This window comes from Aegilops tauschii, chromosome 3, assembly GCF_002575655.3.
Source record: "Aegilops tauschii subsp. strangulata cultivar AL8/78 chromosome 3, Aet v6.0, whole genome shotgun sequence".
In the NCBI taxonomy this organism is placed as follows: domain Eukaryota; kingdom Viridiplantae; phylum Streptophyta; class Magnoliopsida; order Poales; family Poaceae; genus Aegilops; species Aegilops tauschii.
In genome coordinates this window covers 595850942-595873504 of record NC_053037.3, presented here as the reverse complement: position 1 = coordinate 595873504, position 22563 = coordinate 595850942, and the positions used below count along the sequence as shown (strand labels likewise).

Genomic DNA, 22563 nt, shown 5'->3' with positions numbered 1-22563 from the left:
AGGGATATAAATCTGATTATTTTTCGCGAAGTCTAATCCCTGCATTTAAATTAATTTTAGGTGCTGAAATAGAATTGAATAATGCTTGTTTATGGGCTATACATGCTATACTTGAACTCTTTAAGAAGGCCAAAAGGGTGATAAATGTTGGTGCGTACTGTACAAAATGATAAGTTATTCAACAAGAATTTCTGGAGCAAAACTTGAAGCTTATATCACAATTATGTTGAAGGACAAACAACTTCATGCAGTCAGCAATTTAGGAAAAAATGAAGTTAAAGTTTTTTAAGGTTTAAGGGGGCAATAAGGTGTTGAGGAAAAGGAAAACAAGTGGGCCAAAACCACAAAGCTTGGGTATATATGCCTCGGCATCTCATATTCCACAATTATTTCTTTTATGATCTTCTTGATCCTATGTTTTAAATTTATGACCATATTATGTGTGATACCTTAGATAATAAAACTCAAAAGAGAGAAATGTATGTCATTGATGCCCTTTGAGATCCGGTTTGGGTAGCAGAAGGTTTCCGTGCTTTTTCCCTAAGAAATGACCATGAGTTATCGAACCCATGAAAGGATGTGCACTACGACAAAGGCCCTGACAAGTTATTGCTAAAAAAATTAAATTCTAGGTTATCAACCGGACCTTTAACAACCTTTTGGGTGCAAACACTAGTATTAAAAACAGGCATGCGTATGTGGCGTTACTCTCGTCACTTTATATTTGTGCTCGGGATCTTATGACATTAAACGGTGCTCTGGAAGACAACCACTATGAGTCCTTGCGATGCGAGGATGTCTCCAAAGTACATCTTGACCGGTGCATCACCTGTATCAAGAGTAATTTGTCCAACCGATGGCCCTTACCGTCACGGGGGGTTACCTCAGTTATACAATGTGTATGAAAAAGTTTTATCATGTATTCAAAAAAATTAATCAAGCATTTGAAATTTTTTGTTAAACAAGTATTTGAGAAATGTTAAATGTGTATAGAAAAAATGTTGATCATGTATTGAAAATGTTAATCTCATATTTAAAAAATGTTAATCAAGCGTGTTAAAAATGTTAAAATGTGTATAGAAAACATTTTGATCATGTATTCAAAAACTGTTAATCTAGTATTTCAAAAATGTTAATCAAGAATTGGAAAAAAGTGAAAATGCGTATAGAAAAAATGTGGAACATGTATTTCAAAACATTCAATTTGTATTAAAAAATGTTAGAGGTGTATTATAAAAACGTGATTGAGATATTTGAAGAATGTATAGTGGAAACGGAAAGAAACAAAGAAAAACCAAAAAAACGAACGAACATAAGAACATAAGAAAAAGGAAATTTAAATAAAACGAAAGAAATAGGTGTGAAAGGAATGAAAATAGTTAAAACCATAAATAAAGAAACAAGTAAAAAAAGATCGTTGAAAACCAAGAAAGAAACAAAAACTAAAAAAAAGAAAAATCTGAAAGAAAAGAAAAACGGATGAAAACCAGGAAAGAAACAAAGTAGAAACCAAAGAAAAACTACAGGAAAAAAAACCCGAAGTCTAACGCCCAAAAAAAAGAAAAGTAAACAAACAAGAAATTTGAAAATCAAAAATTGGTGAGTATAACATTAACCAGTACCAAGAAAAAAGGGAGTGCAAATTTAGCAGGATACACACATTATACTTTTTAGGATGTAAAACAAACAGAAAACAAAAGAGGATGTAAAACCAACTAACGAACGAAGAGCAATTTATTCAAAGAGAGTTGTTTCCCGCTAGCCCTTTTTTGGAGCCTCATTAAACCTTCCACCGTCCGGATCGAGCGCAGCCGCGTCGCCGGACCAGGAGCAGATACAAATATCGGTCCACTCCCCATCCACCCATCACCCCTTCCTCACTCCTCTCTTGCTAGCTTCTCAGGCAAGCCATCCATAGCCTCTTCTCCGGCCGGCGGGTGCAAGAGCAACCAAATAACCAGAGCAACCATGGCGGCAATGATGGTGCGCGACGTGCTGTACATGTACAGCATCGCACGGCAGGCGTACGACCGGTTCATTTCCGTGTGCGGCAGCCCGGCGAAAGCCCAGAACGCGGTGGCACTGCTGGTGTGGCTGGACCAGGGCACCATCTCCGCCATACACCACGTCCCAGCCATGGCGCCCGACGCCGTCGCCATCGTCGCAGAAGAGGCCAACGCCGTCCTCGTGTGCCTCCGCCACCAGGAGCCCGCCCTCCCGCTCATCTCCGCGCTCTGCATGCAAGGCGGTGTCCACATCGAGCCGGGCTTCTTCGCCTTCCACCAGGACCTCGTCGTCCGCGGCGTCGCCCACTTCCTAGATGGTGCCAGCAAGTTCGTATTCGACGACCGCCTGCATGCCCTGCTCCGGAGGTCAGAGACTGGGCTGATTGTCAACCCGTCGGAGCTCATGGGGCCCTACACCTCCCAACCAGTGGCCGTGCTGGAGGACTGCGGCTCCATGTTCATCACCTTCTCCAAGGGAAATGCCCTCCACCATGAGGAGATCTTTGAGTACTTCAGGCAGTAAGTGTGCACTCACATACACTACTCGATCTATTGATTAAGTTTATTTATACACATGGATCTACTAAGATCTGCATCCATGATCCATGACGATTGGAACTGGATCATGTCTCATGGTTTGCATGCATGGGTGCAGGAAGTGGGGCGACTGTGTGGTGAGGGTGCTCATGGAGAAGACGAAGGGAGGCCACAGGCCCATGTATGGCCGGATCATCTTCAAGACAGAGGTGATCGTGAAGCTCGTGCTCAACGGCGAGAGGCTCGTCAAGATCTCCATCGGACAACGTGAGGTTTGGCTCCGCAAGTACGTCCCCAGGCCAACCAACGCTGTCGCCTGATCCACAAACACATCCATCGGCGTCTTGTCTATGCTAGACCGATCTACCAGTCGATTTGTAATGTACCATTTCAAAAAAGATTTTGTAACGTAATGTCGAGTTTAAGGGAAAGAAAGTACTGGTTGAGATTTGAAGAAAATGTTTGTCGGCCCTTAACTAATTTGGTACTAATTAAAGAAACCATTTGATGGCATCATCGCCTAGCTCGGTATACTTCACATCCCCAAAAATCTTGGCCCACAAATTTTCTTGTTTTCGATTTTTAATCTACGCATATCAGACAAAAGGCTCAACCACTACATAACGGTCACTCATGTCACAGCATAGATTCTTCACTCCCCCCTGCCCCGTTCCGTTGTTTGGAGATGAGCGCCTACATTCGGCATCCTCCAACCTTGGGGTTCCTCCTCCTCTGATTCTCCATGTGCATCTCAACTTTACTTTAATTCTCTCTATTTATAGTTCTTGGTATTCATTTTTATTTTCTCAATGCACGACACCTCACTGGGAGCCACATATCGTTTCCACTCCATGGAGGGAGACAGGCCAAATTTGAAGCTTGATGCTCCCTTGCTAGCATGGAAGAAACCATGGTTTCCGAATATCCTTTCGTTTCTTTCCCAAATCATTGGTGCACGAAAGTTGTAGACTTTGATTTCATATTACATATATACGAGCACCCTTGATTTATTTCTTTTTTTACTATGGAGTCAAACCACTTACGAACATACCCACATGCAGCATGTATTTTCTATACCTGCATGTGCTTTGTCTTATGTTCTATACTGGCATACACCTTTCCCAAAAGTTGCATCCATTTTTTTTAAATGGCGTTTAGTTGTTTGTGCTTGAGGCAATTTTAGAGAAACAAAGAGCTACATTATACTGAACAAAAAAAATGAACCTTACATTTCGTGGCACTGGTATTATTGCCTTATTGGAGAAACTACTCCATCCGTCCCAAAATAAGTGTCTCAAACTTAGTACAACTTCACACTAAAGTTAGTACAAAGTTGAGACACTTATTTTGAGACGGAGGGACTATGTGACATTGTTGCCTAGCTTCCCAGCTTGGTATCCTTCTCTTCTTCCCCACAAAACTTGGGCGCGCAGAAGTTGCTGATTTTGATTTGAAACTGCATATCGGCCTAAAAAAGCACAACCATTATACAACAGTCAACCATGTCGCAAATCTCTGGTTTCACTATCTGGGCATTGACCACCATCTTGCATATACGTCCCGCCTCCCCCTCCCACCCAACATAGCACTGCCTAATTAAGCTTGTTGCTCCTTTGTCGGTATGGAAAAACCTGTGTTCCATTGTCTTAATAGCGTTAGGTTTCTTTCCCAAATGGTTAGTGCATGTAAGTTCTAGGTTTTTACTTTACATTGTATATTTACGAGCACCTTGCTTTGTGCACACTATTTCAAATAATAATGGACTAGTTTTTAACTATTGGGTCAAGCCAAGTGAGACATGCCCTTGCATGTCTGATTGCTGCTTCCTTGCTGCCATTGAAGAAACCACATGTCACCTAGCTATCTTTTGCTTCCTCTCCCAAAACCTTGGTGCACAAAATCCAATATTTTCTATTTGAAAATGCATGTCAGATAGAACAGAAGGCATAATCGTTACACAACGGTCACCAATGTCGTGACATAGACCCCCCCCCCCCCCCCCCCCGCGGTACCATTATTTGGACATTGACCGCATGTACGTACACCTTCCTACAATGTCCCAGCTACTCACCATCTATTTTCAATTATTCTACCCCCTCATAGTTCTAGTTCTTACTTGTTTTTTCGTGGTGTGTGACACGCATAGTCGTTACACTACGATCACTAATATCGTGACATAGACCCCCCCCTTCGCCCCCCCTCCCCCGGTGCAATTATTTGGACATTGATTGCACCTACGTACACCTTCCTACTTACGAGCACCTAAACCCCTCCATGCATTGCCAGGTTTAGTCTCTCACTATTGTCCTACCAGTGAATGATCGGGTCTCCATTGACGAGCATGTTGTTCCTCAACAGAGATGGTACATTGCTATTGTGTGAAGATTTTATACGCATCAACAGTGACTTCATATACTCTTTTTCGCCCGCCAGTGCTGAATTTTGAGGGATATAAATCTGATTATTTTTGGCGAAGTCTAAACCCTGCATTTAAATTAATTTTAGGTGCTGAAATAGAATTGAATAATGCTTGTTTATGGGCTATTCATGCTATACTTGAACTCTTTAAGAAGGCCAAAAGGGTGATAAATGTTGGTGCGTACTGTACAAAATGATAAGTTATTCAACAAGAATTTCTGGAGCAAAACTTGAAGCTTATATCACAATTATGTTGAAGGACAAACAACTTCATGCAGTCAGCAATTTAGGAAAAAATGAAGTTAATGTTTTTTAAGGTTTAAGGGGGCAATAAGGTCTTGAGGAAAAGGAAAACAAGTGGGCCAAAACCACAAAGCTTGGGTATATATGCCTCGGCATCTCATATTCCACAATTATTTCTTTTATGATCTTCTTGACCCTATGTTTTAAATTTATGACCATATTATGTGTGATACCTTAGATAACTAGATGAATGCCCGTGCATTGCAACGGGGCCACATTAACTTTAAGAGTTCAATATTAATATTCTCATACATATCAAGTGACATTGGCGACCTTTTTTACCATCAAATCCTCACAAACAAACAACCTGATAAACAAAACATAACTAACCAACTCTAGTTTGCCGTGGATTTCAGTTGCTTCTTCTGCCACACATGTGTTTTGTCCATCAATAACTCTGGTTTACATTACATAGGTTCTTACAGTAATGCTTGCCTGCTTTAAATAACTCGCAGCCGGTGCACCATGATTTGTAATGCATTTTAGATGCTGTAAAAGGATCGCAAATTCATTACATCCTCACACCATCGCAGATTTGATGTTAACAATTGATTCCCCCAAACCTTATTTGAGGGTGAGGAACAAACAGTCAACAATATGAAATTGTACATATTAAACTAACAACTCATCAAGGATAAAATAAACTGTAGACTTCAATGAACATTGGATAACCTCGTGGTGTACATTTCAGATAGCATGTCCACAACAACACCAGCAAATAGAAACTTCTGTTGCACAAAAAGAAACTTCTGTCGTGCGCAGATAGAAACCCCCCTCTGCAGATAAAAGTTGTTGTATACCATTTTTATCCAGCTTCTGTTTATTCTCGTCTTCTGTGGTATCTGAACCATTGTTGCTGCTATAGCACAAACATGTGAAAGAATGCCAACATTGTTAAGCTTGACTTGGAGCCCTGCCGGTTCATAGCTAGTTGTCTAGGTGCTTGTCGAATCTGATAGTCTAGAGGCTTATCAGTGACATACCATTTCTTTGTCGCAGACGGGCCTTTTTTTGAAGAACCTCTTGGAGAGGGTGGGGGTTTCCACAAGTTCCATAATTAAGAAGGATAGAATTTGTCCAGTTTATAAGGAAACTAGGCGCAAAAATATACAGCTTATAAGGAAAATTAGACCCAAAAAATCTAATGACGCTCAGCTAATCAGGGAGAAACCGGGCAAAAACCACAAGCATCTTAGGCCGCAAAACCTAGCTAAACTAGGCCTCTGATAATACAAAGCTGAAATTGTGCAGTTGTTAATCGGATGTAAATTTCATGTATTGCATGCGTATTTGTCACTTGCTGACTTTGTATTACAGATTTCACTTCTACTTCGGTAGACCCCCCTAAACACAAGGACGGCTCAGATTAGCCCATACCTCTTCATAATAAAGGACATGATGGTCATATTTTGTTTTGTATGTTTTTCTTTTTAAAATATCAATTCGATGTATACGTATAGGCCGTACACTTGCGCACTGGGCCGTCCCATCCATCTCTTTAAATCGCAAAAAATTATAAGTGTGCCAAGATTCAAGACAGGAACTTCTGGTTCATAATGCGACGCCATAACCAACTCGCCACCATCAGTTCACGTGTTTACATGTCTTATTCTTTTCTTCTATACGCTTTTCTTTTTCCATTTTTCTTCTTTACTTCTTTACTTCTTTCCTTCTTTCTTTTTTCTTGCCCTTTTTTTTCTCGCTTTTAACGGTTTTGTCCCAGATTTATTTTCCTTCTCAATTTCTTATTTGTCGTTTTCCTTTCTTTTTTGTTCATTATTATTTTCCCTTTTCTCTTGCAATGTGCAAACTTTTTCCAATTTCGTTTTCTATGAAAGAATGGGCTTTAAACCAAATTTGCGAAAAAATTTCCAAACTTGGTGAACGTTTTCCTAAATCGATAATTTTTTTAAAATTCATAAAAAATATTGATGAACGTTTTTTCAAAATAGATGTTTTTTTTTCAAAATTGATGTTCCTTTTCTCAAAATTGAAGAATTATTTTTCAAAATGAATGCATATTTTCAAAGTAGATGAATTTGTTTTGCCAAAATTGATGCACTTTTTCCAAAATCGATGAACTTTCTCAAATCCTTAAAAAAAATCTACAAACATGAAATTTTTCTCAATTCATGTTCCAAAAAATGCAAAACTTGTTGAAACCCCAAACCAGTTGACATGGTACCTTAAATTGATCATACAAGGACATGAAAAAAACTGAGACCATTTAAAAAATGTTGAGAAATGGGCTACTCCCAAACGGACTCTTCTGGCCTAACCGAACAGTCTCCGTCTAACATGGTATTTTTGGAAATCTCAAGACTGGCCCAAACTTTCGTAAGCAGGTAGGCGTGCCCATGGGAGTCATTTACACTAGGTTTGAATGATTTCCTACACATATGCAAATTGCGACACCCGCCATTTATCGACAATTTTTAACCGAGAAAACTCCACAAAATACAAAGTTTGTCGAAAAGCAAAGCAACTTGGCATGGTGACATAACTTGGTCATAAGAAAGGGAGTTTATTTACTGCTCCCTCCATGTATTGTTCCCTTTGTTTGGAGATTGATTACCATCCGTGAGTTAAGGTAAGGTTAATGTTATTGAGCGATTTTTCTAAAAATAAATTATTTGTTTTCTAATTAATGTGATTGAGTGATTTAAGGTAAGGTTAATTAATTTAGATTTGATCTTTAGAGATTGTTCGTGATTGATTCTACATTACTAAATAACTTGCGCCACTATGGAAAGTTCAGATCTGTTCAGATTTTTTTCGTTGTGTGAGAGGGTGACGTGAAAATAAACCGATGAAGTGGGGGGAGGGGACGAAAAAAACCAGCGAAGGTGGGAGGAGGTACCAAAAAAACCATGGGAGGTGGGACGAAAAAAAACCTGTAAGCGAGACTACCAACTGCTCCATTAGGAGTAGAGACAAAACTCAAAACAGAGAAATGTATGTCATTGATGCCCTTTGAGATCCGGTTTGGGTAGCAGAAGGTTTCCGTGCTTTTTCCCTAAGAAATGACCCTGAGTTATCGAACCCATGAAAGGATGTGCACTACGACAAAGGACCTGACAAGTTATTGCTAAAAAATTAAATTCTAGGTTAATCAACCGGACCTTTAACAACCTTTTCGGTGCAAACACTAGTATTAAAAACAGGCAGGGTATGTGGTCTTACTGTCGTCACTTTATATTTGTGCTCGGGATCTTATGACATTAAACGATGCTCTGGAAGACAACCACAATGAGTCCTTGCGATGCGAGGATGTGTCCAAAGTACGTCTTGACCGGTGCATCACCTGCATCAAGAGTAATTTGTCCAACCGATGGACCTTACCATCGCGGGGGGTTACCTCAGTTGTACAATGTGTATGAAAAAGTTTGATCATGTATTCAGAAAATTTTAATCAAGCATTTGAAATTTTTTGTTAAACAAGTATTTGAGAAATGTTAAATGTGTATAGAAAAAATGTTGATCATGTATTAAAAATGTTAATCTCATATTTAAAAATGGTTAATCAAGCGTGTTAAAAATGTTAAAATGTGTATAGAAAACATTTTGATCATGTATTCAAAAACTGTTAATCTAGTATTTCAAAAATGTTAATCAAGAATTGGAAAAAAGTAAAAATGTGTATAGAAAAAATGTGGAACATGTATTTCAAAACATTCAGTTTGTATTTAAAAAAAATGTTAGAGGTGTATTATAAAAATGTGATTGAGATATTTGAAGAATGTATAGTGGAAACGGAAAGAAACAAAGAAAAACCAAAAAAACAAAAGAACATAAGAACATAAGAAAAAGGAAATGAAAAATAAAACCAAAGAAATAGGTGCAAAAGGAATGAAAATAGTTAAAACCATAAATAAAGAAACAAATAAAAAAAGATCGTTGAAAACCAAGAAAGAAACAAAAACCAAAAAAAGGAAAATCTGAAAGAAAAGAAAAACAGATGAAAACCATGAAAGAAACAAAGTAGAAACCAAAGAAAAACTACATTAAAAAAACCCGAAGTCTAACGACCAAAAGAAAAAAGAAAAGAAAACAAACAAGAAATATGAAAATCAAAAATTGGTGAGTATAACATTAACCAGTACCAAGAAAAAAGGGAGTGCAAATTTAGCAGGATACACACATGTATACTTTTTAGGATGTAAAACGAACTGAAAACAAAAGAGGATGTAAAACCAACTAACGGACGAAGAGCAATTTATTCAAAGAGAGTTGTTTCCCGCTAGCCCTTTTTTGGCACCTCATTAAACCTTCCACCGGCCGGATCGAGCGCAGCCGCGTCGCCGGACCAGGAGAAGATACAAATATCGGTCCACTCCCCATCCACCCATCACCCCTTCCTCACTCCTCTCTTGCTAGCTTCTCAGGCGAGCCATCCATAGCCTCTTCTCCGGCCGGCGGGTGCAAGAGCAACCAAATAACCAGAGCAGCCATGGCGGCAATGACGGTGCGCGACGTGCTGTACATGTACAGCATCGCACGGCAGGCGTACGACCGGTTCATTTCCGTGTGCGGCAGCCCGGAGAAAGCCCAGAACGCGGTGGCACTGCTGGTGTGGCTGGACCAGGGCACCATCTCCGCCATACACCACGTCCCAGCCATGGCGCCCGACGCCGTCGCCATCGTCGCAGAAGAGGCCAACGTCGTCCTCTTGTGCCTCCGCCACCAGGAGCCCGCCCTCCCGCCCATCCCGCTCATCTCCGCGCTCTGCATGCAAGGCGGTGTCCACATCGAGCCGGGCTTCTTCGCCTTCCACCAGGACCTCGTCGTCCACGGCGTCGCCCACTTCCTAGATGGTGCCGGCAAGTTCGTATTCGACGACCGCCTGCACGCCCTGCTCCGGAGGTCCGAGACTGGGCTGATTGTCAACCCGCCGGAGCTCATGGCGCCCTACACCTCCCAACCAGTGGTCGTGCCGGAGGACTGCCGCTCCATGTTCATCACCTTCTCCAAGGGAAATGCCCTCCACCACGAGGAGATCTTTGAGTACTTCAGGCAGTAAGTGTGCACTCACATACACTACTCGATCTATTGATTAAGTTTATTTATACACATGGATCTACTAAGATCTGCATCCATGATCCATGATGATTGGAACTGGATCATGTCTCATGGTTTGCATGCATGGGTGCAGGAAGTGGGGCGACTGTGTAGTGAGGGTGCTCATGGAGAAGACGAAGGGAGGCCACAGGCCCATGTATGGCCGGATCATCTTCAAGACAGAGGTGATCGTGAAGCTCGTGCTCAACGGCGAGAGGCTCGTCAAGATCTCCATCGGACAACGTGAGATTTGGCTCCGCAAGTACGTCCCCAGGCCAACCAACGCTGTCGCCTGATCCACAAACCCATCCATCGGCGTCTTGTCTATGCTTGTCTATGCTCTATGCTCTATGCTAGCTAGCCGAGTGAATTGCAAAAAACCGCCACATTGAGTCAAAGTTATCAATTCTTCAGGAAAAAACCACCACAAAACATGTAGTTTGAAGACTTTTGCATAATTGTGGTGGTTTTGTGCAATTTACTCTAGCTAGGCAGATCTGCCTATCGATTTGTAAGGTACCATTTCAAAATGGATTTTGTATTGAAATTAAGGGGGGAAAGCTAGAAAGGATTGCTTGAGATCATTGTCTAAGTCGGTATACTTCGCATTGGCTCCCAAAATCTTGGCGCAAAAATGTTCTTTGTTTTGTGTTTTTCTTTGTGAGAAAACTTTTAATCTATTCATTTTCAATCATGGCAGTACAACAAACATCAGAAATAATAAAAATTACATCCAAATTCGTAGACCACCTAGCGACGACTACAAGCACTGAAGCAAGCCGAAGGCGCTCCATCGTCATTGCCCCTCCCTCGCCAGAGCCGGGCACAACTTATTGTAGTGGACAGTCGGGAAGTCGTCATGCTAAGGCCCCATAGGACCAGCACGGCCGAACAACAACCACCGCCAATGAAGAGTAGCGTAGATCGGAAGGATCCAACCTGAAAACACATGAACGTAGATGAACTAGAACCAGATCCGAGCAAATCCACCAAGGACAGACCCGCCGGAGACACATCTCCACAGGCCCACCGACGATGCTAGACACACCATTGGGACGGGGGCTAGGTGGGGAGAACCTTATTCCATCTTCAGGGAGCTGACGCCGTCTCGTCATCCTGAGCAGGACACAAACCCTAACAAAACATGAAGGAACAACTGAAAACAGAGCCCTCTCGCCGGCAAGGGCCGAGATCAACCGTGCCGCCATGGCCCTAAGGCCACAGGAGACGAGGCGGACCGACGGCGCCTCCAGCGGGAAAGAGGGAAACCCTAGATTTTTCTTGGGGATGAGGTAGCACCTTTATTACATTGCCCCTTGTCTCATGTGGAAATATGTTGTCCACTAATAAGGCATGCCTACTATATCTGTAAGTCGCCCATCTTTGTCTCGATTTTTTAACTACACATGTGAGACCAAACTAAAAACTGCTACATAACGGTCACCCATATCGCAACGCAGATCCTTCCACCTCCGGTCCCATTCAGTTATTTGGAGATGAGCACCTACATTCGTTATCCCCAACCGTGCCCCCCTCCTCCGATTCTCCCCGTCCATTTCAACTTTATTTTAATCATCTGTCTATATATTTATTGTTATTTCTTTCCTTTTCTCGGCGCGTGACACCTCATTGGGAGCCACGTACCATTTCCACTCCATGGGGAGACATGCCTAATAATAAGCTTGATGCTCCATTGCTGGCATGGAAGAAACCACTGACATTGGTTGAATATACTTTCATTTCTTTCCAAATCGTTGGTGCACGGAAAGTTGTAGTTTTTTATTTCATAGTGCATATATACTAGCACCCTTGATTTTACTTCTTATTTTTGATTGTTAGATCAAGCCACATAAGGACAATACCCCACAAGCATTGTCTTATTTCTATACTTGCATGTGCTTTGTCTTATGTTCTATACTCGCATACACATCTTCCCAAAAGTTTTGCCCAATTTGTTTTTACAATGTGGTTTAGTTGTTTGTGCTTGAGGCAATTTAAAAGAAATAAAGAGTTGCATGATGCTGAACAAAAAGATTGCTGCTCCTTACATTTGGTGGTATTATTGTCTTATTGGATTAACCATGTGAGATCACTGCCTAGCTTTCCAGCTTGGTATCCTTCGCTTCCTCCCACAAAACCTTGGCTCGCAAAAGTTTCTGATTTTTATTTGAAACTGCGTATCAGCCCCAAATTGAAAAAAAAAATACAACCATTATACAACAGTCAACCATGTCGTAGATCCTGGGTTCCATTATCTGTACATTGACCGCCGTCTTGCATACCCCCCCCCCCCCAAAAAAATCCAACATAGCATTGCCTCATTATGCTTATTGCTCTTTTGTCTGTATGGAAGGAACTGTGTGCCATTGTCTTAATATCCCTCAGTTTCTTTCCCAAATGGTTAGTGCACGTAAGTTCTAGGTTTTTGCTTCACATTACATATTTATGAGCACCCCGCTTTGTGCACACTACTTAAAATAATAATGGAATAGTTTTTTGCTATTGGGTCAAGCCACGTGAGCCATGCCCAACTTGCATCGTATGTTTTCTGTACTTGCATGTGTGATTGTTGCTTCCTTGCCGCCACGGAAGAAACTACATGTCACCTAGATATCTTTTCCTTCCTCTCCGAAAACTTTAGTGTGCAAAATTTAATATTTCTATTTGAAACTGCATATCAGATAGAAGAGAAGGCATAATTGTTACACAACGGCCACCCATGTCGTGACATAGATTCCCCGGTGCCATTTGGACATTGACCGCGCCTACATATGGTATGTTGTGATCCAAATTCATATGGCGGTTAATTTCTGACGGAGTGGAGCAGAGGCATGTCGCTGGGAGGCTTGGGCCGCGTGGGGGTATGGATCAGTATCGACCTAGGTTGGCCACTACTATATATATACTTTGTAAGCCACCGCGCGGGATAAGATCATCGTAATCCCCGGCATTTGTAACCTCTCCGTATATAGTTATGTTTCACTGGTTGGCACCCGTGGTTTTCTCCCTTCTCATTGGAGGGGGTTTCCACGTTAAAATCTTGTGCCCCTCTGTGTTGATTTGATCTTCTTCACTCTCTATTTCCTGTCGTATCTCTAACAACGTAGACCTTCCTACAATGTCCCACCTCCTCACCATCTGTTTTCTCTTATTCTATTCCTCTCATGGTTCAAGTTCTTACTTGTCTTTTCTGGGTGTGTGACACCTCATCTGCAGCCACGTATCACGACTATAAAATCACCTTTTACTTATGGGCACCTAAACCCCTCCATTGACAGGTTTAGCGCCTATAACTACTATCCTACCAATGAATGATTGGGTCTCCATTGATGGGCACGCTGTTCGTCAGCAGAGATGATACATCAGTATCAAGTGAAAAATTTATACCAATCGATGGTGACTTGGTATACTCTTTTTCGCCCGTCGGTGCTGATTTTTGGGAGGTCTAAGTCTAACTTTTTTCACGAAGTCTAAACCATCTATTTATATTAATATTGGTTGCTGAAATAGAATTGAAGTGTGCTTGTTTATGGGCTATACATGCCATACTTGAACTCTGTAAGAAGGCTCGAAGGATGATAAATGTTGGTATCTACTGTACAAAATGGTAAGTTATTTAGTATGAATTTGTATACCATAACTTGAAGCTTATATCACTATTATGTTGAAGGAAAACAATTTCATGCAGTCAGCAATTTCAAAAATTATGAACTTAAAGTTAAGTTTTTTCAGGTTTAATGGGGGCAATAAGGTGTTGAGGAGAAGGAAAACAAGAGGGTCAAAACCACAAAGCTTCGGTATGCCTCGGCATCCCCTATACCTCAATTATATCTTTTATGATCTTTTTGACCCTATGTTTTTAATTTACGGCCCTATTATGTGTGGTATGTTAGACAATAGATTTTGTTTCTTTGCTATTAGTATTAATAATAAAGACACAATACTGAAAAAATGAGAGAGATGCATGCATGGGTATGAGTTATCAAGTTATGTTATTGCTCTCTAGTAGTTTTATATTTTGTTAGGACTCAAAAGAAGCAAGGTACATATGTCATGCTCGAAGATGTTGGGTTATAAAATAAGGAGACAGAGTTGCATATGTATGAGATTTCTATACATTGACCATTAATTTGATCATTAGTATTAAGGTTCAGTATTTGGCAAATTGTCTTAGGGGATTCAGCTTATGTGTGGATTGAGTAATTACTCGTTCAGAAATGTTGCATGACCTTTTATCTTTTTTCAATGGCAGCGCGAAGTAGAGGCACACCCCAGACGAACAACATAGCTACAGTGCCAAACAGAGAATGAAGGAACGAGGGGGGCATGCCCTAGGCCATGGACACGGCTACCTGGGGCATGGCGCCGCCGCAGGTTCTTTTAACATGCATGGCTGCCTTCTTTCACCTAATGAAAACAACTTGTGACCTTAGTAAATGGCTTGATTATATTGATATGATTGCTTGATAAGTAATGAGCTAACCACTGCTTTGAAACTTTCAAAAGTGTGTCATAATTCCCCTTGGAATACTTAGTCTGGATGTTCGTATGCAATCCTTAGTTTTCACTCATATCATGTGATGTTAATGATAAATACTCCTTCTGATCCAAAATAAGTGTCATGGTTTTAGTTTAAGTTTAAACAAAAACCACGACACTTATTGTAGATATGAGGGAGTACTATAAATGCATGTCCTGAGATTGATACATTTTGCTATGCCCACTGGTACAAAACTTTCAACTCTGTAAACGAAAAAATATGTACGTATTCGTGCTATAGGTGCATGTCCTGAGATTCGCGCCTACTCTGCTAGCAGTAATTCTTCTATATACCTACTAATAAAGCAATATGTGTTTCTTTGAATTTTTTTCATCCGTTCAGCACCGAAAGATTTTCTTTTTTACTATCCGAGGTGGTACTAATTTTTTTTCATTGTCTGCTAGAAAAGGGAAAAGGATTTGTCCAGAATTTCATACTTGGGTCGCGCGCTGATGCCCGGTGAAGCCAGCTCACTTATTTTCCTGCCAACGCAGCTGAGAATACCCTATTTGCAGCACAGGGCGGAAAATAGCCGGAACTTCTCACACGGGGCCAAAGACTGGGCCGGCCATTTGTCTTTTTTCAGTGTTCTGTTTCTATTTTACTTTTTCTATTTCTTACGATTTTTCCTTTCTTTATTTTTTATTTTTAACCCTTCCAAGTTTATTTTCCTTTCTATCTTTTGCGTGAGTTCACAATTTTCAAAAAATGTTCATAATTTCAGTTTTTGTTGAAATTTTCGAAAAAAAATCAGAATTCCAAAATTGTGCTCCCATTTGAAAAAAAACACAATAATAATTTTTTTTCTTGTTCCAAGAAAAATTCAAAAAAAACATTTTTTAAATGTTTGTGTTTTTAAAAATTGTTAGAGATTTTCCAGCAGAAACTTGCATTTTAGAATGTTCCAAATTCAAAAAATATTCTTGTTTTAGTGAAATGTTCACAAATTCAAAGCAAAAATATTTTAAATAGTCACACATTGTTCCTTTACATACAGTCGTACCAATTTATATACGTGTGTGAAACTACATGTAGTAAGCTGGATGAAGGATGGATGGATTAAGCTAGACGAAATATGGATGGACTGGTACGTGAGCTGGCTGGAAAAGGACCTTGAATTTCTTTATATATAAAACATGTTCCCCTTTTTCAAAAATGTTTATGTTTTACAAAATTATTCAAAATTTTCAGAAAAAACTGTATTTTAAAAAATGTCCAAGTTCAAAAAATATTCTTATTTTAGTCAAATTTTCAGAACGTCAAATGAAATGTTCATGTTTAAAAAATACACATTTTCTAAAATTGTTTTGAATGTTTAAAACATGGTCCCTTTTAAAAAAACATACATTCAAAAAATGTTCCTGATTTCGAAAAATATTTGTATATTTAAAAAAATTCCATTTTAAAAAATAATGTGTTCCGTAAAATGTAAGAATTTTTTTAGAATTTGTTCGCAATTTTTGAAACTCGTCGGGATTTCAAAAATTATTCATGTTTCCAAGAATATTAGATAATACTCCGTTTGAGAAGTTAAAAAAAATGTTTCGAATCCGCCGTTGCAGTATGTTCTTAAATATTTGAGGTGGCCATTGTTAGCAGGACATGTTTGTTTAGGTGGCTAGCAGCATTTGGTCATGTCTTTGAATTTGTGAGTTTGATCCCACATTGTTTCTTTACATATAGTCGTATCAATTTATATGCGTGTGTGAAACTACATATAGTAAGCCGTACGTAGAATGGATGAATTAAGCTGGACGAAGAATGGATGGATTGGTATGTAAGCTAGCTAACCCTAAATTTCTTGAGGGTTGACTACGCAAGCTAGATGCATGGAAAAGAGAAGACCCGACTCACTCCCATATTAGAACTTCACACCATGCATAGAAATGAGATTCAGCCTAAATACTTGTCTTGGTGCTTGTTTGAACCACTTGATAAATTTTAAATCAGAAAAGTTGGGATAGAGGATGGAAATATTATATTAGCTGTGGCCTTGGTTTTGTTTTTAGTAGAGTTATCACCTGCTCTGTTCCCGAATTTTGATGTTCTATACTTGTGCACAATAATTAAGAACATGCAAAAATAACCATGATGTGATATGGCTAGTTTTCTGGATAGGAGTGGCAAGGGGCTATGGCGTGTTCACTCACCAGAGAGACTCTGAAAGGCCGATTAGGTGGGTTTAATTTTCCTTGCTTAATCTCAAATGTTCTGTTGTTCTCTTATAGAGTTGACTAAGAAATCAAACCTGCTGACTAGTACTCCCTCCGTCCCAAAATGTAAGACATTTTTTTGATACTATGATAGTGTGTCAAAAGGCGTCTTACATTTTGGGATGGAGGGAGTAGAAGCTAACAAACAAACAACCTGATAAACAAAACATAACTAACCAACTCTAGTTTGCCGTGGATTTCAGTTGCTTCTTCTGCCACACATGTGTTTTGTCCATCAATAACTCTGGTTTACATTACATAGGTTCTTACAGTAATGCTTGCCTGCTTTAAATAACTCGCAGCCGGTGCACCATGATTTGTAATGCATTTTAGCTGCTGTAAAAGGATCGCAAATTCATTACATCCTCACACCATCGCAGATTTAATGTTAACAATTGATTCCCCCAAACCTTATTTGAGGGTGAGGAACAAACAGTCAACAACATGAAATTGTACATATTAAACTAACCACTCATCAAGGATAAAATAAACTGTAGACTTCAATGAACATTGGATAACCTCGTGGTGTACATTTCAGATAGCATGTCCACAACAACACCAGCAAATAGAAACTTCTGTTGCACAAAAAGAAACTTCTGTCGTGCGCAGATAGAAACCCCCCTCTGCAGATAAAAGTTGTTGTATACCATTTTTATCCAGCTTCTGTTTATTCTCGTCTTCTGTGGTATCTGAACCATTGTTGCTGCTATAGCACAAACATGTGAAAGAATGCCAACATTGTTAAGCTTGACTTGGAGCCCTGCCGGTTCATAGCTAGTTGTCTAGGCGCTTGTCGAATCTGATAGTCTAGAGGCTTATCAGTGACATACCATTTCTTTGTCGCAGACGGGCCTTTTTTTGAAGAACCTCTTGGAGAGGGTGGGGGTTTCCACAAGTTCCATAATTAAGAAGGATAGAATTTGTCCAGTTTATAAGGAAACTAGGCGCAAAAATATACAGCTTATAAGGAAAATTAGACCCAAAAAATCTAATGACGCTCAGCTAATCAGGGAGAAACCGGGCAAAAACCACAAGCATCTTAGGCCGCAAAACCTAGCTAAACTAGGCCTCTGATAATACAAAGCTGAAATTGTGCAGTTGTTAATCGGATGTAAATTTCATGTATTGCATGCGTATTTGTCATTTGCTGACTTTGTATTACAGATTTCACTTCTACTTCGGTAGACCCCCCTAAACACAAGGACGGCTCAGATTAGCCCATACCTCTTCATAATAAAGGACATGATGGTCATATTTTGTTTTGTATGTTTTTCTTTTTAAAATATCAATTCGATGTATACGTATAGGCCGTACACTTGCGCACTGGGCCGTCCCATCCATCTCTTTAAATCGCAAAAAATTATAAGTGTGCCAAGATTCGAGACAGGAACCTCTGGTTCATAATGCGACGCCATAACCAACTCGCCACCATAGTTCACGTGTTTACATGTCTTATTCTTTTCTTCTATACGCTTTTCTTTTTCCAGTTTTCTTCTTTACTTCTTTACTTCTTTCCTTCTTTCTTTTTTCTTGCCCTTTTTTTTCTCGCTTTTAACGGTTTTGTCCCAGATTTATTTTCCTTCTCAATTTCTTATTTGTCGTTTTCCTTTCTTTTTTGTTCATTATTATTTTCCCTTTTCTCTTGCAATGTGCAAACTTTTTCCAATTTCGTTTTCTATGAAAGAATGGGCTTTAAACAAAATTTGCGAAAAAATTTCCAAACTTGGTGAACGTTTTCCTAAATCGATAATTTTTTTAAAATTCATAAAAAATAGTGATGAACGTTTTTTTCAAAATAGATGATTTTTTTTTCAAAATTGATGTTCCTTTTCTCAAAATTGATGAATTATTTTTCAAAATGAATGCATATTTTCAAAGTAGATGAATTTGTTTTGCCAAAATTGATGCACTTTTTTCAAAATCGATGAACTTTCTCAAATCCTTAAAAAAATCTACAAACATGAAATTTTTCTCAATTCATGTTCCAAAAAATGCAAAACTTGTTGAAACCCCAAACCAGTTGACATGGTACCTTAAATTGATCATACAAGGACATGAAAAAAACTGAGACCATTTAAAAAATGTTGAGAAATGGGCTACTCCCAAACGGACTCTTCTGGCCTAACCGAACAGTCTCCGTCTAACATGGTATTTTTGGAAATCTCAAGACTGACCCAAACTTTCGTAAGCAGGTAGGCGTGCCCATGGGAGTCATTTACACTAGGTTTGAATGATTTCCTACACATATGCAAATTGCGACACCCGCCATTTATCGACAATTTTTAACCGAGAAAACTCCAGAAAATACAAAGTTTCTCGAAAAGCAAAGCAACTTGGCATGGTGCCATAACTTGGTCACACAAGCCACTGGAAAAACTAGGGTCATTTCAAGGATGTCGACCAAAAAAACAGATGAAAACCATGAAAGAAACAAAGTAGAAACCAAAGAAAAACTACAGGAAAAAACCCGAAGTCTAACGACCAAAAAAAATGTTAATCAAGCGTGTTAAAAATGTTAAAATGTGTATAGAAAACATTTTGATCATGTATTCAAAAACTGTTAATCTAGTATTTCAAAAATGTTAATCAAGAATTGGAAAAAAGTGAAAATGCGTATAGAAAAAATGTGGAACATGTATTTCAAAACATTCAATTTGTATTAAAAAAATGTTAGAGGTGTATTATAAAAACGTGATTGAGATATTTGAAGAATGTATAGTGGAAACGGAAAGAAACAAAGAAAAACCAAAAAAACGAACGAACATAAGAACATAAGAAAAAGGAAATTTAAATAAAACGAAAGAAATAGGTGTGAAAGGAATGAAAATAGTTAAAACCATAAATAAAGAAACAAGTAAAAAAAGATCGTTGAAAACCAAGAAAGAAACAAAAACTAAAAAAAAGAAAAATCTGAAAGAAAAGAAAAACGGATGAAAACCAGGAAAGAAACAAAGTAGAAACCAAAGAAAAACTACAGGAAAAAAAACCCGAAGTCTAACGCCCAAAAAAAAGAAAAGTAAACAAACAAGAAATTTGAAAATCAAAAATTGGTGAGTATAACATTAACCAGTACCAAGAAAAAAGGGAGTGCAAATTTAGCAGGATACACACATTATACTTTTTAGGATGTAAAACAAACAGAAAACAAAAGAGGATGTAAAACCAACTAACGAACGAAGAGCAATTTATTCAAAGAGAGTTGTTTCCCGCTAGCCCTTTTTTGGAGCCTCATTAAACCTTCCACCGTCCGGATCGAGCGCAGCCGCGTCGCCGGACCAGGAGCAGATACAAATATCGGTCCACTCCCCATCCACCCATCACCCCTTCCTCACTCCTCTCTTGCTAGCTTCTCAGGCAAGCCATCCATAGCCTCTTCTCCGGCCGGCGGGTGCAAGAGCAACCAAATAACCAGAGCAACCATGGCGGCAATGATGGTGCGCGACGTGCTGTACATGTACAGCATCGCACGGCAGGCGTACGACCGGTTCATTTCCGTGTGCGGCAGCCCGGCGAAAGCCCAGAACGCGGTGGCACTGCTGGTGTGGCTGGACCAGGGCACCATCTCCGCCATACACCACGTCCCAGCCATGGCGCCCGACGCCGTCGCCATCGTCGCAGAAGAGGCCAACGCCGTCCTCGTGTGCCTCCGCCACCAGGAGCCCGCCCTCCCGCCCATCCCGCTCATCTCCGCGCTCTGCATGCAAGGCGGTGTCCACATCGAGCCGGGCTTCTTCGCCTTCCACCAGGACCTCGTCGTCCGCGGCGTCGCCCACTTCCTAGATGGTGCCAGCAAGTTCGTATTCGACGACCGCCTGCATGCCCTGCTCCGGAGGTCAGAGACTGGGCTGATTGTCAACCCGTCGGAGCTCATGGGGCCCTACACCTCCCAACCAGTGGCCGTGCTGGAGGACTGCGGCTCCATGTTCATCACCTTCTCCAAGGGAAATGCCCTCCACCATGAGGAGATCTTTGAGTACTTCAGGCAGTAAGTGTGCACTCACATACACTACTCGATCTATTGATTAAGTTTATTTATACACATGGATCTACTAAGATCTGCATCCATGATCCATGACGATTGGAACTGGATCATGTCTCATGGTTTGCATGCATGGGTGCAGGAAGTGGGGCGACTGTGTGGTGAGGGTGCTCATGGAGAAGACGAAGGGAGGCCACAGGCCCATGTATGGCCGGATCATCTTCAAGACAGAGGTGATCGTGAAGCTCGTGCTCAACGGCGAGAGGCTCGTCAAGATCTCCATCGGACAACGTGAGGTTTGGCTCCGCAAGTACGTCCCCAGGCCAACCAACGCTGTCGCCTGATCCACAAACACATCCATCGGCGTCTTGTCTATGCTAGACCGATCTACCAGTCGATTTGTAATGTACCATTTCAAAAAAGATTTTGTAACGTAATGTCGAGTTTAAGGGAAAGAAAGTACTGGTTGAGATTTGAAGAAAATGTTTGTCGGCCCTTAACTAATTTGGTACTAATTAAAGAAACCATTTGATGGCATCATCGTCTAGCTCGGTATACTTCACATCCCCAAAAATCTTGGCCCACAAATTTTCTTGTTTTCGATTTTTAATCTACGCATATCAGACAAAAGGCTCAACCATTACATAACGGTCACTCATGTCACAGCATAGATTCTTCACTCCCCCCTGCCCCGTTCCGTTGTTTGGAGATGAGCGCCTACATTCGGCATCCTCCAACCTTGGGGTTCCTCCTCCTCTGATTCTCCATGTGCATCTCAACTTTACTTTAATTCTCTCTATTTATAGTTCTTGGTATTCATTTTTATTTTCTCAGTGCACGACACCTCACTGGGAGCCACATATCGTTTCCACTCCATGGAGGGAGACATGCCAAATTTGAAGCTTGATGCTCCCTTGCTAGCATGGAAGAAACCATGGTTTCCGAATATCCTTTCGTTTCTTTCCCAAATCATTGGTGCACGAAAGTTGTAGACTTTGATTTCATATTACATATATACGAGCACCCTTGATTTATTTCTTTTTTTACTATGGAGTCAAACCACTTACGAACATACCCACATGCAGCATGTATTTTCTATACATGCATGTGCTTTGTCTTATGTTCTATACTGGCATACACCTTTCCCAAAAGTTGCATCCATTTTTTTTAAATGGCGTTTAGTTGTTTGTGCTTGAGGCAATTTTAGAGAAACAAAGAGCTACATTATACTGAACAAAAAAAATGAACCTTACATTTCGTGGCACTGGTATTATTGCCTTATTGGAGAAACTACTCCATCCGTCCCAAAATAAGTGTCTCAAACTTAGTACAACTTCACACTAAAGTTAGTACAAAGTTGAGACACTTATTTTGAGACGGAGGGACTATGTGACATTGTTGCCTAGCTTCCCAGCTTGGTATCCTTCTCTTCTTCCCCACAAAACTTGGGCGCGCAGAAGTTGCTGATTTTGATTTGAAACTGCATATCGGCCTAAAAAAGCACAACCA

The 22563-nt window shown here is 40.2% G+C and overlaps 3 protein-coding genes across 3 annotated transcripts; all 3 read left to right on the top strand.

The window, feature by feature from the left end:
• Window positions 1-1968: 1968 nt before the first annotated feature.
• Window positions 1969-2863, top strand: LOC141020777 (uncharacterized). The gene is made up of 2 exons (XM_073495719.1): window positions 1969-2525; window positions 2662-2863. Exons 1-2 carry the CDS (start codon window positions 1969-1971, stop codon window positions 2861-2863), a joined length of 759 nt encoding a protein of 252 aa, XP_073351820.1.
• A 6851-nt stretch (window positions 2864-9714) lies between these two features.
• On the top strand, window positions 9715-10618 carry LOC141020775 (uncharacterized). The gene is made up of 2 exons (XM_073495718.1): window positions 9715-10280; window positions 10417-10618. Exons 1-2 carry the CDS (start codon window positions 9715-9717, stop codon window positions 10616-10618), a joined length of 768 nt encoding a protein of 255 aa, XP_073351819.1.
• Window positions 10619-20494: 9876 nt separating this feature from the next.
• Window positions 20495-21398, top strand: LOC141020774 (uncharacterized). The gene is made up of 2 exons (XM_073495717.1): window positions 20495-21060; window positions 21197-21398. Exons 1-2 carry the CDS (start codon window positions 20495-20497, stop codon window positions 21396-21398), a joined length of 768 nt encoding a protein of 255 aa, XP_073351818.1.
• The last annotated feature ends 1165 nt before the right edge of the window (window positions 21399-22563 follow it).